This window comes from Silurus meridionalis, chromosome 15 (genome assembly GCF_014805685.1).
Source record: "Silurus meridionalis isolate SWU-2019-XX chromosome 15, ASM1480568v1, whole genome shotgun sequence".
Lineage (NCBI taxonomy): Eukaryota > Metazoa > Chordata > Actinopteri > Siluriformes > Siluridae > Silurus > Silurus meridionalis.
In genome coordinates, this window is record NC_060898.1 from 10,758,090 (window position 1) to 10,775,174 (window position 17,085).

At 38.8% G+C, this 17,085-nt stretch overlaps 1 protein-coding gene across 1 annotated transcript; it reads left to right on the forward strand.

Annotated features, from left to right (window-relative positions):
* Positions 1 to 463: 463 nt before the first annotated feature.
* LOC124398094 (transcription factor SOX-30-like) lies at positions 464 to 10,883 on the forward strand. The gene is made up of 5 exons (XM_046868112.1): positions 464 to 602; positions 7,834 to 8,073; positions 8,195 to 8,266; positions 8,836 to 9,082; positions 9,217 to 10,883. Exons 1-5 carry the CDS (start codon positions 521 to 523, stop codon positions 9,506 to 9,508), a joined length of 933 nt encoding a protein of 310 aa, XP_046724068.1. The 5' UTR covers positions 464 to 520; the 3' UTR covers positions 9,509 to 10,883.
* The last annotated feature ends 6,202 nt before the right edge of the window (positions 10,884 to 17,085 follow it).

Consider the following 17,085-nt stretch of genomic DNA (forward strand, 5'->3'; position numbering starts at 1 on the left):
TTCAGGGAGAGACCAATGTGCAAATGGGGTGGTTGGTACCTACAGTAACACTTATATATATATATATATATATAGAGAGAGAGAGAGAGAGAGAGAGAGAGAGAGAGAGAGAGAGAGAGTATAATAGTAACGGCGACTTTTTACTTAAGTACATGTCAGAGCCCATACTTCTTTACTTTAACTTGAGTAAAGAAGTGTAGTCAGTACTTTAATTTTTACTGGAGTCTTTTACAAAATGAGTATCTGTACTTCTACTTCAGTAAAGAATGTGTGTACTTTTGGCACCTTTGGCTATACAGAGGAATGCTGCAAGAGCTCATTTAGTCAAGCTGCTTCCGCGATGGCGCTTGAATCATAGAAGCCCCGCCTCCCTCGTCCCGTCATCGTCCCTGATTGGTCGGGTATTCGCTGCAAAAGTGTCGCTGTATCTTGTACGCGCTCGCGCTGCCGTTGTCATGACAACTTTATTTACTGTGTCGCTATTGGTGATTTTCTATCAAACGTCCACTGACCGCCAAAAATGGAGGTACATAGCAAAGAAGCCAGCGAAACTAATCAAATTCAGAAGGAAGATAACAAAATAAGGCCGGATAATAAGACAGGTAACACAGATACAACCGCTTCAAATGCGGTGCGTGTGCGTTGCGTATGAGTGTATTTTACCCGTATATAGCATACTGTGTTCTATAAAAAGTGCAGGCATGAGGTAACGAGTAGAGCAGCTCAGAGCAAACGACACTAAAATATAGAGGTGCATTGTGCAAAGAACCTCAGTTGATATACAGATATCATGTAGTACTTACACCTTAATTTGCAAAGATTCCAGGGAGAGAATGAGGTATAAGTCTAGTAAGTGGTGGTAATGAAGGAACAATCAAAGTTCAAACAGCATTTATAATGTACAGTGCAGTTATTTTTTTACTTGTTTCTTGGGTCAGCAGCAAATGTACAGTTTAGCTCAGGTCATAATGGTCATGTTCATTTCAGCATTGAATGAAGAGTTCAGAAGTCTGACATATGTAATTCGTTACTCTACTTAATTATTTCCGTCTGGAGAGACTTTAACTTCACTACATTTCAATGAGAATTACAAAAACTTATTTTTTACTTAACTACATTTATCAAAATCAGTCATTCCTTTTTACCTTTTTATTTATGAGTACCGTAATTTCCTACTATTAAGCGCACCCAAATATAAGCCGCACCCACTGAATTTTACAAATATTTTTATTTTGAACATAAATACGCCGCACATGTCTATTAGCTGCAGGTGTCTACATTAAAACTAATGAACATTAATGAAAGACAGTGTCTGTTACACGGCTTGTATCTAAACAGAAGCCTACCAAGAAGGTCTTTGTTCACTGTCTTCCTCCTTCCTTTCACAACAATTTCTCTCAAGAGTTTTTCTTTTGGCATCGTCGTGTGTTTAAAAATCACCATCAGTGAATCTTTTCTCCCGAGGCCGTGCAGCTCAGAACACAGGTGAAGTGCGTTTTTTCATGCCCGGTTGTTTTCAGCGTGACGAATGATTCACATTTCCTGAGTGGCAGGTCAAACGTCAGAGGACCCTCATCCATATTTATGATGTGGTGCGGCCCGATTCAGTGGGAAGCGCACCTGATTTGATATAAAGAGTTTCGGCAATTTCATTGGTCTAATGTTATGGGGATCAGTTTTTTTGGCTTGAAGCTTGTGAGACCGGGAAAAACCAAGGAAAAATCCATAAATTAGCCGCTTCATTGTTTAAGCCGCAGGGTTCAAAGCGTGGGAAAAAAGTAGCGGCTTATAGTCCGGAAAATAAAGTAGATAAAAACTTAACTGGTCAATCACTCAGAAATCCACCAATCAGGGTCGAGCTCGCGCTCCGTTTTAAACTTGTTTGGATGGCGTCGCATCTTGTTTGGGGGTATCATGCCACGGTAAATGAACCTGGTCAGGAATGTGAGTCTGCACCCACCGCCCAGAGAAGTTCCCTCATACAATCTAAAAGGAGAGGCGGGGGTTGGGTGATGTCATGTCAACAAGGAGAGCTGATCCCAAATTAAAATTATGGATAACAAAATGGTCTAAACCCATCACTTCGAAAAAAAAAACAGGAAAGAAGGGGAAAACGTGCAAAAGATAAAGGTGTGCTTGCAAAAGATAAAGGTGTGCATGCTATGCCTTTATGCATAGAGAAACAATATTTCTTTTAGCTTGCTTAACATTATAATTTATAGCATGTAGTTTCTCATAATGTGTGTAGCTTGCAACAAAACAATGACCTAACTAGTCTAGTTGGATTGTAGTAAAACTAGCACTTATTGATTTGGTTACATTTAATCGAGACAGTGGTGGGCGGTGCATTTGGTACCTGGGCCTTCAGTGGGGACGTACCCGACTTAATCCACCTGTTAATACCACCACTATTGCGTCGCAATTATATAAACCATCAATACTGTACAAAAACGCAAAATAACAACACGTGGCATTACAGAGTGAGGGACATATGGAGGGTGAATAACATTTTACTAAGCAAGAAACCCAGTTAAGACTCCAAACCTCTACAGTACCACCACAACTGTACCACCTACATCATCAGGAGCAGTTCAGAATCAATATTCGTCTAATAACATGACAAAAACATTAATAATGTAAATAAAATACAACCTACTCACCAGAGATGCATACTTATAATTTGCAACGCACCTCAGAAGCTGTAAGCCATGCCCTTTCCCAGCTGAGACAAGCTAGCTAGCTTTGGGGTTGGCCGACCTCTCCTAGCCGTCTAGCTGTTCTTGAAAATTGAGATTTAAGAATGTCCCAGACCAAATCAATTTCTCTTCCTCGGTAGGTGTAAAAAAGTCTGACGTATTAATGTGTGCAGATCATAAGAGAAATGTGTTTTGCCAGGCTGTAACAGTTTCCCTCTGACCAACCAATGAGAGGACGGAAAAATGCTGACGCTAATCTGGGCCAGCTAGCTGCCCTGTGAGGCGAATGTGAAAACTGATTGGTTAAAGGAACTTAATAGAGCTATTTATTAAGGAAACTATGATAAATAAAAAAAAAGGCCAGCAAAATAGACTTTGCAGGCCCTGGGCAGATTAGATTGACATGGCAGCAGATAAAGGCTGAAATCTGTTTGGACAAAAAATCTGGAACAAAATGGAACAAATATTAGAATTTAGGTTGTAAATGTAAGTCAGTGCTTCTGATAGTGTTTAGGCCAGCAGAGAAGGCTTTGCTGGCCCTGACCGCCCGCCACTGAATCGAGGGGATGTCATACAGGTTCTCTGTGATTGTACGGGTGACGCACACATCACCGGGTGGAGATTGTGAGCTGCAGGTCATCAGTTGAAAGTGCAGCTTTGTTTTGTGGTTCTGTGTTTACACCGTAAACATAATATAAGTTGAAATCATGTGGAACTGTGACCTTACTGATGTTTGGAAGTACTGTTGTTTGGTTTATATTCTGTGATGGCATGGATGCATGCCCACATGCTTTGTAGGTTGCAGTTATTGAAGATGTTCTTAATCTAAAAGTACTGAAAGCAGTGTTATGTGCCTTTAGCAGAATTCATTATTAAATTCTTTTTTTGTTAAATAATCTAATTGTAATTTGCTAAAATATAATTTAAGGCCCCTTTAACATCTAAACCAAGCCAAAGTTGGAGGCATGAGGTACATTTGTAAATGTAGTTCATTTAGAGTGATAAAGTGATCCTGGTGTATGAAGTCAGACTGTTTAAATTGTTAAAAAAGTTTTACTTGTCAATATACTCTTGGCCAGAACAGTCCTCATAGCAGCTTATATGTTGCAGATTCTTAGTGATTCGAGCAACTTATTATATCATAAGTCAGCATATTACCGTGTATATGTACTTTATCTGAGCACTTTTATTTATTTTTTTTATTTATTTTATTTATTCTTTACTACATTTTAATGCATAAAATCATTTGATTCCTGAAATTGCAACATGCAGGAAAATATAAAATGTTTTTGTACTGACTCAGTAATGCAATACTTATAAAAGATTTGTCAAGTCAAGTTTATTTCTATAGCACTTATCACTGATGAGCAAGCCATGGCGACTGTGGCAAGGAAAAAGGCCCTTAGATGTTAGGAGGAAGAAACCTTGAGAGGAACCAGACTCAAAAGGGGAACCCATCCTTATTTAGGTGATATCAAGTGTAGGATTATAAATCCTAAAACAATTAGTGTAGCTGCTGTTCATAATATTAACAAGCACAAGTTAATAATGTGATGTGATCAGATTTACTGAAGCACAAAGTTATGATATGTGATATGTGTTGTGAAGGACTTGCTAAAAAGATACGTCTTCAATCTGCGCTTAAACTGGGAGAGTGTGTCTGCGCCCTGAACACCAACAGGAAGTACATGCTTCTACATGCAGGGATAAATGTTGGAGCTTCTGTGTACTGGTTTCTGGGCCAATGAGCAAGATCTCCATCTTATCAGAATTTAATTATCAATGGAGAGAAGGAGAGGAATGTGGAAGGGCAGATGGTGGTAGATTTTGCTAAAAGGATGAAAATGGCACTGGTGAACACTTATTTTAAGAAGAACGAGGATCATAGGACGTATAAGAGTGGAGGAAGGTGCATACAGGTGGACTATGTTCCATGTAGGAGATGCAACCTAAAGGAGATTGGAGACTGTAAGGTGTTGGCAGGGGACAGTGTAGCTAGACAGCATCGGATGGTGGTCTGTAGGATGGTTTTAGAGGTGGAAAATAAGAGGAGGAGTGTGAGGAGTGAAAGAAGAATAAGATGGTGGAAACTAAAGGAGGAAGACTGTAGTATGAGAGGAAGTTCAGGGAAGTGGTCAGACAGGGGCTCGGTGGTGGTGAAGAGGTGCTGGATGATTGGGCCAGGCAGAGGAACCGAGCTGGGGAGGATGTGCTGCAAGTTAGAGCAATAAAGGATGGAGATGGAAATGTGTTGACTAGTGAGGAGAGTGTGTTGAGAAGATGGAGAGAGTATTTTGAGCAGCTGATGAACGAGGTAAAATGGGGGAGATAGAAGGTTGGATGGTGTGGAGATGGTGAAGCAGGAAGTGGATAGGATTAGTAAGGAGGAAGTGAGAGGTGCAATTAAGAGGATGAAGAGTGGAAAGTTGGTTAGACCAGACAACATACCGATAGAAGCGTGGAAATGTTTAGGAGAGATGGCAGTGGATTTTTTTAACAAAATTGTTTAACAGGATTTTGGAAGGTGAGAGGATGCCTGAGGAATGGAGAAGGAGTGTGTTGGTAGCGATCTTTAAGAACAAGGGAGATGTGCTGACCTGCAGTAACTACAGGGGAATTAAGTTGATCAGTCACACCATGAAGTTATGGGAAAGAGTAGTGGAAGCCAGGCTGAGAGAAGAGGTGACCATCAGTGAACAACAGTATGGCTCCATGCCAAGGAGGAGCACCACAGATGCCTTATTTGCTTTGAAAATGTTGATGGAGAAGAATAGAGAAGGTCAGAAGTTGCATTGTGTGTTTGTGGATTTAGAGAAAGCGTACGACAGGGTGCTGAGAGAGGAATTGTGGTACTGTATGAGGAAGTCAGGTGTGTCAGAGAGGTATGTGAGGGTGGTGCAGGACATGTATGAGGGCAGTGTGACAGCAGTGAAGTGTGCAGTAGGAACAACAGACTGGTTTAAGGTGAAGGTTATATTTGTATATTTATATTCCAAATGGAGCTGATTGAACTCCAGTGTAGAGACATGCTCGAGTCAAAGTACGACTCTGTGTGTGCTGCACAGTTTCCATGTTTCCTCTCCGACACACTGCTTAACTCCGTGCCCAAGCTGCTCAAATGCTCTTTATGTTTACCGGCACATATCTGTGTGAGCAACTGTTCTCTTTGATGAAGATGAACAAAACAACACATAATAATAAGAGAGAGACATAATAAGAAACGAATACAACTGATGTGTGTTTCATTTCTAATTTAATTTCTCATGTGTTTATAATATTAAACTTTGGTTGTTCCAGATTCAATGTTTATGCAAAACTAAGTTTGTTTCCATATGAAAAGGTTTAACATTACACATCTGGAGAGACGGAAAAAATGCACAATTGCAGTCAATTTTTCAATAAATATTGAGTTTGGCCCGCAACTTCGTCCCAGTTTTTAATTTTGGCCCACTGTGAATTTGAGTTTGACACCCCTGGTTTAGAGACAGTGGCATTTAGTAAAAAACAGGAGGCGGAGCTGGAGGTAGCAGAGCTGAAGATGTTGAGGTTTTCGTTGGGAGTGACGAGGATGGACAGGATTTAAAATAAGTTTATTAGAGAAACAGCACATGTAGGACATTTCAGAGACAAAGTGAGGGAGGCGAGATTGAGATGGTTTGGACATGTGCAGAGGAGGGACATGGGGTACATTGGTAGAAGAATTCTGAGAATGGAGCCACCAGGAAGAAGGAAAAAAGGAAGGCCAAGGAGGCGGGTAATGGATGTGGTGAGGGAAGACATGCAGGTAGTTGGGTTGAAAGAGGCAGATGTAGAGGACAGAGGGATGGTCTGCTGTGGCGACCCCTAATGGAAGAAGCCGAAAGAAGAAGAAGACGGTCTGGTGATGTTTTGTTTAACCCCAAAATAGTTTAGTAAGTCCACAAATTATATTCCTAGGGCATCATTTACATCATCTCTGTGAATATTAAAATCTCCTACAAGCAACACTTTATTAAAATTGATCAAGAGGTCTGAAAGAAAACAAGCAAACTGTTGAAGATAATCAATGTAGGGCCCTGGGGGTCTATACACCGTGGCCAGAGCGAGAGATAGTAGGGGTTTTCAATGTATGTCTGAAAGTACAACATTAAGAAAGACATTTACATTTAAAATGATTTAAACCTGAATTCTGATCTCTGATTAACATTAAGAAGAGCACTATAAATGATTGCTACACCACCCCCAGTCTGAAAGGGCTCATGCTTATAAGCATATCCTGACGGTATAGACTCGTTTGGACCCATATAATCATTTGGTTTAATCCAGGTCTCGGTGAGACAGAGTGCATCGAGATTATTATCAGTGATGATCTCATTTGCAATGAGTGCTTTGGTTGCAAGTGATCTAATGTTTAGATTTTTTTTTGTGTGTTATTTATTTATATGTCTTATCTGACATTTTCCAATTTTAACTGCAATAAGATTATTTCTGGATCTTGTGTATTGGTTTCTTGATCATACTACACGGAGAATAGACACGGTTTCTGTAAAGTGGGCCATGTGTGTACTTGTAACTAGTTGGTTTCTTGTACAAATGTTGTCATAGTTGTAAATTGCATAATGTCTTTCTAGTCAGATGGAATGCACATCCTGGAGATGTTGTCTGATAGAACTGTAGCTCCAACTCTGCTGGGGTGCAGGCCATCGGGATGGAAAGACCTAGGACGCTCCCAGAAAAGTTTCCAATTAGTAGTAGTTTATAATAAAGAGTAGTTTGTGTTCTCAACACCATGACTGTAGCCATTCATTTAGTGGAAAAAATCCACTAAACTTCTTAATTTCTCGATGGTAAGTGGGAAGAGGTCCTGATACTATAATCCTTTTTGGGGGTGATGTACTACATACCATCTCCACCAGGATCCTGAAATCCCTCTGTAAGGTCTTTGCTTCCGCCTGGTGTTGTTCGTTCCTGCATGGAGAACAACAGCTCAGAAGTTCTCGTTCAGGATTGACAGGTGTTTGTACTGACAAAATTATGGGTGTTTAAGCCTGGCACAGTATTGCATGACTCTGTTCTGTTCACTGTTTAAACTAGAAATTTAAGTTTGTAATGATTTGTATTTATCCTAATTTGAAGCTTTTTATATTTTTATTTTTAGATAAATTTAACATAACCAAGTTCAAAGATAAAAAAGGCAACATCAAAAGGCCAATGAATGCCTACATGGTTTGGGCGAGGATACACCGACCCATTTTTTCCAAGGCCAACCCGAGTGCCAGCTCTGCAGAGATCAGCATGCAGCTTGGAGCTGAGTGGAACAAACTAAGTGAGAAAGAAAAGAAGCCCTACTACACAGATTCATGGAGGCTTAAACAAGAACATGAACAGTTGTTTCCTGGTAAGATGAACCTTGTTTTATAACAATTAAAAAAATTCAAGACAAATACATCAACCCTGACACTTTATTTTATGTTTTATGTCCCTCCTTACTATTTAAATTCTTCTTTCCTGTCATGTAGATTGGGTTTATAAGCCACATCCAAAGAAGGGAAGGGGATGCAGCCAAAAAGTGACACCTCAGGACAGCACTGGTATTTCATTGTTTGTATTATTATATATATATATATATATATATATATATATATATATATATATATATATATATATATATATATATATATATATATATATATATATTATTATAGCAATAGTTAATTACATTTAAACCATTACTACTACACTTTATATGTAATGGCAACACAGACCCTCTATGATAACACCCATGCTCATGTTATGTAGCTTTATTATGGTGCTTACAATTTGTTTTCCAATTGTCTTGCAGTTAAGATCCTTTAACCTTTTAATCCATTCAGTTTTAGTAACCACTTTATCCTAGTCAGTATCCGCCACAGGAAATGTAATTAATAATTTAAAAAAATTATAACAGATTTAATACTTCTTTCCTTTTCAAGAAAATAATAAGCTATATCTTCAGAACATAACTGAATTCTGTTTACAAAACTATCATCCGCTTCCATGATAGTTTATATTGCCGCATTAAATTCATGAACTCCATCTTGCCTGTTCTATTATAATAATAAGGTATCTCTTTACATAGGGAGTGAGCCAAAACATTATGTATGTCTTTGTATCTTTGTAGGCAGTTTGCAGAGTAGTGACTCACATAACAGACCTGATCATGAACCAAATCAGCATTTAGTCATAACCATGCCAGTAAACATATCAGTCCAAGATCAGTCTGTGCCTGATTTTACTGATCACCTCCCTGGCCCTAGCCAGCAAAACTCACAAGAACTGCTGTCTCCTGGAGACACCTGCTTAGATCCACCTCTTTTGCATTCTGTTTCACCATTTTGCATGCCTGAGCTGACATTCACCCAAACAAAGTAAGTAAACTGCATTGAAACAGTTTCAGAAGGATGACATGCAAATTAAGTATAACCCTGCATGTTAAATAATTGCTATCATGAGCATTGATTAACTTTGATATTCAGATAAAATTCTGCAATTCTGTTCACAGCACCTGCCACAGTTCTGACTGCACAGGTAGCGAGGCTCACGTCGTGGGCCAGGATGATATCCCTTGGCTGACCAATGACATCTTTTCTCTCTTAAACGAGGACAATGTCTACTTTAAACAGTCTGGAGCCCAGACTTATACTGAAGACACCCACAACAGCATAGACATTCTAAATTCTGTACCAGTCCTGGACATAGGTGCCTTTGAGGATCTTTTGAACCAACTTCATCAGATGGACAATGTTTCAGGAATAGAGGAAGATGGTGAAATTAGGACATTTCATGTGCTTTAGTGTGAATGCTGTTATACCAAACTTAAGTTTATATTAAGTTTAAGAATTTTTTTTTTTTAAAGATTTTGTCTATCCCAGAGAGCATTCAATGATGTATTTTCCTTTTTCTAATATACTCTTTAGGAAAATCAGTGATATATGATGATGTTTAAAGAAAAGGAGTTTGGCAAAAACTGATGTATACAGTAGGTGTATAATTTATAGGCAGCTTCTTATTGTTACTGAGTAGTAAAATGTTATCACAACTGTTGTTGTGCAACTGTTTGGGCTATTGCTAACACTATTGGCTTGTGCCTGGCAAAAGCCTTTGCCAGTCAGTGTCATGCCACACTGCATTATGGGATCATGCTGCTATTCCTGCAGGTTTAGTGCTTTGTTAGAAATGATGTTGAGGATTTAATGTAATTTGATGCAAAAAAAAATACTAGAGAATGCTCTTCATTGCATATCAAACAAATGTGTATGGCTGACAGTCAATAGGGGCAGAACCTGATTCACATAAACATCTGTACTTCATAATTGAGCCCATGGATTGGCACCAAAAAAAAGATTTGTTCAGAAGACGATTCTAGGGACATCAGCAAAGTCAACCAGCGTCCAGCAGATATTCTACATTTTTAAAACTGGGTTCAGCGCACAACACCAGGTGTCATTTATAAACATGGCGTATGCACAAAACAGTGCTGGAAACACTTCCTACGCAAATTATGTATTTAAAACAAACTTGGGAGTAGAACGTGTTTAGGGATGAGCGAATCCGGATTATTCTGCATTAAATCTTATGGGTTATAAAATCTTTTTTTTGCTTTTAGTTTTAGCTATTCACTAAGTAATTACCAATAAGCTTAAGAAATGTAAATAATGCATAAACAAACCAAACAAACAAACCCTTTAGCCCTGTCCCAGAGTGCTCTTGGAAGAAAACCTCTTAAACCGCAATGACACAAGTCAGCGATTGCATGCAAGTGCTAAGTCAAGTGAAAAAATCGCTTTTTTTTTATTTTCCACACCCTGTGAAATGCACATATTTTCTCTAATATCTCCTTAACAATTTACATTCTCCAATAATTTCGCAAGGACCTTCATGCTCCTATTTGCTTTTGCACATTTTGGTAATTTCATCCCATTTCTTGCAAACCTTGTTTACCTCCATACAATTTACATTTACATGTAAGAAAAATATCCCCTGATCATGACCCTTTGTTAAAAGAATCCCCTGATTCTGCTCTGTATGCAAATCGTCCCTTGGACGTTTCACACCTATTTGTAAATCATCTTGTTTTTTTTCACTGTTTAGTTTTTTTAGTTTTTCATTAAAATTTATTTTACTTTAATGTTTCCTTCTCTCTCTAGCTTTTGTTGTTTCTTAGAATTTCCTTTGTTCTCTGGCTGCTTTTTTGAACATTGAGCCTAGCGTAGTGCTTTTTACCTCCTATATATGGAATTTCCAGTCTTTCTCTCATCTTAATTTTTGTTTGTATAGCGCTTTTAACAATGAACATTGTCTCAAAGCAGCTTTACACAGATAATGTGGTGATAAAAAATGTATATGTTCTTTATAAGTAAGTTTGTCCCTGATGAGCAAGCCGGTGGTGACTGTGGCAAGGAAAAACGCCCCGAGATGGCATAAGGAAGAAACCTTGAGAGGAACCAGACTCAAGAGAGAACCCATCCTGAGTCAGTGTAGCAGACTGTTGACATTAACTACAGTCCAAATCCATCCTCAAAGCTCCCGTTCTTCCTCTCGAATTTCATGGAACCACCCAAGGTGTTGATGAGAAACCATCCCCAGCTGCACAGAGTGGCCTTTTCATGATTATGCTTAACAAGCTTGCAACATTTAATGGAAATCTTTCAAAAAAGTTGTTTAGAAAGAATATAAAATCTATTACAGGTAGTCGTCGACTTACGACCTATGCAACTTACGACCATTCGACCACAATCATTAGCTGCGGTGTACGACAGTGCGTACCAGCTTCCGGCATCATTTCACAGTACTGTACATATATCCCACTCTACTTACGACCGGTCTGTCGGTCCCAATCGTGGTCATTTATCTTCCGATATCTGATCTTAAGAATCATCTGCCACATACTCTCACCGAGTTTTGTACAATTTGTAATTTTCAAACCAAAGCTATGACCCAACTCTACCCAAAGGATAATTATAATTATTATTTTTGGATAATTATAGATTTTTTTGAATTATTTATTTCTTGCGCGGCTGTAAAAGATTACTAAAATGGATATCAATTTGTTGCATGAATCCAATTTTTATCTTCTAAACTGACTCCAATAAAGATTTAACTTGAATATATCTTATTCAACCTGATCACTTTTGTAGATGGTATTTCATCTTTCATTTTAAAAGATTGTTCTAAACATTCCATTTTTTCTATTAATCATTCATTATGGACCCGGAGTCACTGCTCACAGAGGCACATTGGCCAGTCCGAATCTTAGTCAGAAGATATAACGGTAAACTAATATTCTTTAAGTAGGCCACTCAATGCTTCTCTTCTTCTTCTTCTTCTTCTTCTTTCGGCTGCTCCCATTAGGGGTCGCCACAGCGGATCATCCGTCTCCACACCACCCTGTCCTCTACATCTGCCTCTTTTACACCAACTACCTGCATGTCTTCCCTCACCACATCCATGAACCTCCTTTTTGGCCTTCCTCTTTTCCTCCTACCTGGTGGCTCCATCCTCAGCATTCTTCTACCAATATAATTTATGTCCCTCCTCTGCACATGTCCAAACCATCTCAATCTCGCCTCCTCACCTTGTCACCAAAACATCCTACATGCGCTGTCCTCTAATAAACTCATTTCTAATCTTATCCATCCTCGTCACTCCCAACGAAAACCTCAACATCTTTAGCTCTGCTACCTCCAGCTCCACCTCCTGTCTTTTACTCAATGCCACTGTCTCTAAACCATACAACATCGCAGGTCTCACCACAGTCCTATAAACTTTCCCTTTCAATTTTGCAGATACCCTACTATCACAAATCACTCCTGTCACTCTTCTCCACCCACTCCACCCTGCCTGCACTCTTTTCTTCACTTCTAACACACTCTCCATTACTTTGCACTGTTGAACCCAGGTACCTGAATTCCTCCACCTTCTGAAGCTCTTCTCCTGCAACCGCACCACTCCACTGCCCTCCCTCTCATTCACACACATGTACTCTGTCTTACTCCTACTGAGTTTCATTCCCTTCTCCAGTGCATATCTCCACCTCTCCAGGCTCTTCTCAACCTGCTCCCTACTCACAACAAATCACAATATCATCCGCAAACATCATAGTCCAGGGAGACTCCTGTCTGACCTCGTCCGTCAACCTGTCCATCACCACTGCAAACAGGAAAGGGCTCAGGGCCGATCCTTGATGCAGTCCAACCTTCACTCTAAACCAGTCTGTCGTACCTACTGCACACTTCACTGCCGTCACACTGTCCTCATACATGTCCTGCACCACCCTTACATACTTCTCCGACACACCTGACTTCCTCATACAGTACCACAACTCCTCTCTTGGCACCCTGTCGACGCCTTCTCTAAATCCACAAATACACAATGCAATTCCTTCTGTCCTTCTCTATACTTCTCCATCAACATTCTCAAAGCAAATATGGCATCTGTGGTGCTCTTCCTCGGCATGAAACCATACTGTTGCTCACAGATGGTCACCTCTTCTCTCAGCCTGGCTTCCACTACTCTTTCCCATAACTTCATGGTGTGACTGATCAACTTAATACCCCTGTAGTTACTGCAGGTCTGCACATCTCCTTTATGCTTAAAGATCGGTACCAGCACACTCTTTCTCCATTCCTCAGGCATCTTCTCACCTTCCAAAATCCTGTTAAACAATCTGGTCAAAAACCCCACTGCCATCTCTCCTAAACATCTCCACGCTTCCACCGGTATGTCATCTGGTCCAACCGACTTTCCACTCTTCATCCTCTTAATCGCTGCTCTCACTTCCTCCTTACTAATCTTATCTACATCCTGCTTCACCATCTCCACATCATCCAACCTTCTCTCTCTCTGATTTTCCTCATTCATCAGCTGCTCAAAATACTCCCTCCACCTTCTCAACACACTCTCCTCACTAGTCAACACATTAGGCCACTCAATGCTTGCTCATCCATAAAGAATAATGTATTTAGCCACTTAGTTATAATTAGCCAGTGTGTGTCAGGTCCCAGATGTTGTGCTCTATGCTCCATTTGTTCATGAGCCTCCAGTTTGTACTATCCTGGTCATAGATATTCGGTAACACCAGACTACATAATCAACTAGATACAAATGTTTTCAGGAAATTTCAGAGTTAGTCAAGAATTTTACATTTATTTGCCAGGCAATAATCAATAAACAAATGTCACATCTAAAACAAAGAATAGGAGGAAGTTATACAATATGATCAGCATAAAACCAAATATTTTAGCAATGCAGTTTAAAAATTGAATTGTTAAAGAGTCACTGTACCTGGCAATAGACACCGAGACTGTGTGGGAAGTTCTGACTACAGAATGCTTTCCTGAGTGTTTCGCCAAATTTCCTTAAATACCCAAACTATCGTAAACACTTGTAAATTCAAAGTGATAAAAGCTTTGCAAACCCTTTCTTGGGACAGTATGTGACCTAAAAACCAAATGTCACTTAGTGTAAAACCAACACCTTCTCAGGGGCAACCCTTATGTCAGTAGGACAGAATTTCCCCAGACCTGATGTCTTTTCTACTGATATGGGACTAAGATCATATTTCCTTTCAAAATTCTTACACACCTTGAGGGTAAAGGGTCAAACATGCCCACAGAGTTTAATTCTGATTGGCCTTCGTTAACCTTGTGTAATAGGCGACACAGTGGACGAATACACTGCATGCCAGTTTTCAGGTTGATTGGACTAACGTTTATTTAGTTATATACTTTTTTATGTTGTTGTTTTTTTATTTTTTTATTTTATTTTTTTTTCATTTTATAGAACCACGAAGTTGTCAAGCTCTGCATTTTTTTTTGACCAAAGGTTAAGCTCATACACATGTACTTAGTTTGGTGAAGATATCTCATTCTGTTCATTAGTTATAGCCATTTTAGTAAAAGTAGCCCTGCCCATTCTGAAACCTTTGGCGACCCTTCGCAACTGTGAGTCGAAAGTTCAACTTTTTGATATATAATTGTTGATAATTAATGTCCAGGTATAATTTTTGCACTGGTTTGGTTCCGATCAGGGAAAAAAACCTAGGACTAGTTCACAAAAGTAGGTTTAGGACAGCATTTTCCATACAAACTGTACTTTGTAGACCTTCATTTTGAGCCAAGAATTCCACAAATATAAAACATTTGAGTCTATTACAAACAGTACAAGCTATGACCAAAAACTTTAGCACTGTAGCACCGATTTTCGACGATGTGGGCGAGTCGTTGCATCTGAGTACAATCTGAAGTTTCAGCTCTCTGGGACTAACTTTTTGGACTGAACTATTAGTTTTGGAAGGAAAATAATAATAAAAGTTATTTTATTATAAACAATTACAATAGGGTTTCAGCACTATGTGCTTGTATAGCAATAATAGAAAACAAGTTTTATGCTGAGAACAAAACAGTTGTGTTAACAGAACTGAGTTGCACATTCACTGTTTTGATTAACAAATGCTTTAGGCAAAGCTTAAACACAACAAAACAACAAGAAACGGAAGAAAATGCTGTCATAATTCAAATCATAAATCAAATCAAAATCAATCAAAATTGCTTGATAACTTTCTTCTGCTCAGCTCAGATAAGACGGAAGTACTGTTACTTGGACCACATGCAGCTAGAAGCAAACTTTCTGATTATGTAGCATCTCTGGATGGTGTTTCTGTTCTTTTCCCTCCATGGATCTTCCCACTTCGTCCAGGCCTGCCTCTGGATAGTGTTCTCATCGATTGGAGGCCACTCTGTGTGGCTGGGACGATCTCACATCAACGCCTTGGGTGGTTCCATGGAATTCCGGAGTAAGAACGGGCGCTTTGAGGATGGATTTTGACTGTAGTTAATGTCAATAGTCTCCTACACTGACTTAGGACTACAGTTTGCTTCTGATCATCATCACTGTAACCTGCAACATTGTATATCTGCAATAAATGGACATTCGGTGCAACCCAGATGAGGATGGGTTCCCTCTTGTGTCTGGTTCCTCTCAAGGTTTCTTCCTCATGCCATCTCGGGGAGTTTTTCCTTGCCACAGTCGCCACCGGCTTGCTCATCAGGGACAACTTACTTATAAAGAACATATTAATTTTTTATTACCACATTATCTGTGTAAAGCTGCTTTGAGAACAATGTTCATTGTTAAAAGCGCTATAGAAATAAAAATGAATTGAACTGAAATCAAATTTTATTTGTCACATACACATACATACAGAGTACAAAATGCAGTGAAATGCTTTGTATGACTGTCCAACATTTAAGCATAAAAAAGGAATAGATTTTTGGGATTAAAAAAAGTAGACAAATAAAAAGTATAAACTATAGAAAATATATATATATATATTTTTAATTATATATATACGTGAATGAGTATGGCAGATATTGGAAGTACAGATTAAAGTGATTTAGTGATTGTCCTTTAAGTGTCCATGTGCAGTGTGGTGTGATAAAGTGGCACTGTGCTGTTCAAGTCCAGAGTTGAAGTGACAATCCAGAGTTAAGGTGTCCTAATAGTGCAAAAAGAAATAAGTGACGATGGGGAGAGAGGTCCAATACTAGATCCTGGGTGTTTTTTGGTTTAAGCTCAGAATGGCCTACAGGTAGAAGCTCCTTCTCGTTCTCTCTGTGTTTGCTCTTTGTGTTTGTTTTTAATTCTTGTGTTACAGCAGTATATTGGGCAAAATGTTTGTTTTCATGAAACATATTTTAAACAAGATTATGCAAAAACCACTTTGTTTCACCACAAAAGAACATATTGTTGTATTATTATTATTATTATTATTATTAACACTGTTACTATAGGAGTATATTTCTTTGTAACTGCACGACTTTTAAGTACCATTAAATGTTAAAAACAAAAAGGAAAATAAATTGTAGAACATTTTTGACATCACTGTTGTTGTTCTGCATTTATTAAAGCATTAGTTCACCTAAATATGAAGATTCCCTAATGCCCTCATGCTGTTCAACAGCTGCAAGATCTCATGTTTGTAACACAAATAAATATATTTTCTCTGAAATCCAAGAGCTTTCTGTTTCTTCTTAGGTATGTATGTACAATAGGAAACGTATTAAAGTAATATATGAGAGTTTAATAAAACCTTTTTACTTCTCTCTCCCGTGTTGCCATAAAAGAGGGTAAACCATTGATATAGTATTTATGGTAGTGGAGAGTGTGAGGGTAAGAGAAATTCCATGATTGTCTCTTACTGCGAGTTATTTTAAGGAATACAATTGTCCTTTATTTACAATGGGGATTCGATCTTCCGAAACTGACAAATTTATTCGGCCAGTGGAGTCTGCTGCTTTGCATTTGCAAATTTACACATCAGTATCTCTGAGTCAGATGACTTCAGATGATGTCTTCATGTCAATTATTTTGA

Coding starts and splice junctions, on each gene's coding strand:
- LOC124398094 (XM_046868112.1), top strand. CDS start 521: ATGGAGGTACATAGCAAAGAAGCCAGCGAAACTAATCAAATTCAGAAG. Junction 8,074..8,194: donor ACATGAACAGTTGTTTCCTG/GTAAGATGAACC, acceptor CCTGTCATGTAG/ATTGGGTTTATAAGCCACAT. Junction 9,083..9,216: donor CTGACATTCACCCAAACAAA/GTAAGTAAACTG, acceptor TTCTGTTCACAG/CACCTGCCACAGTTCTGACT.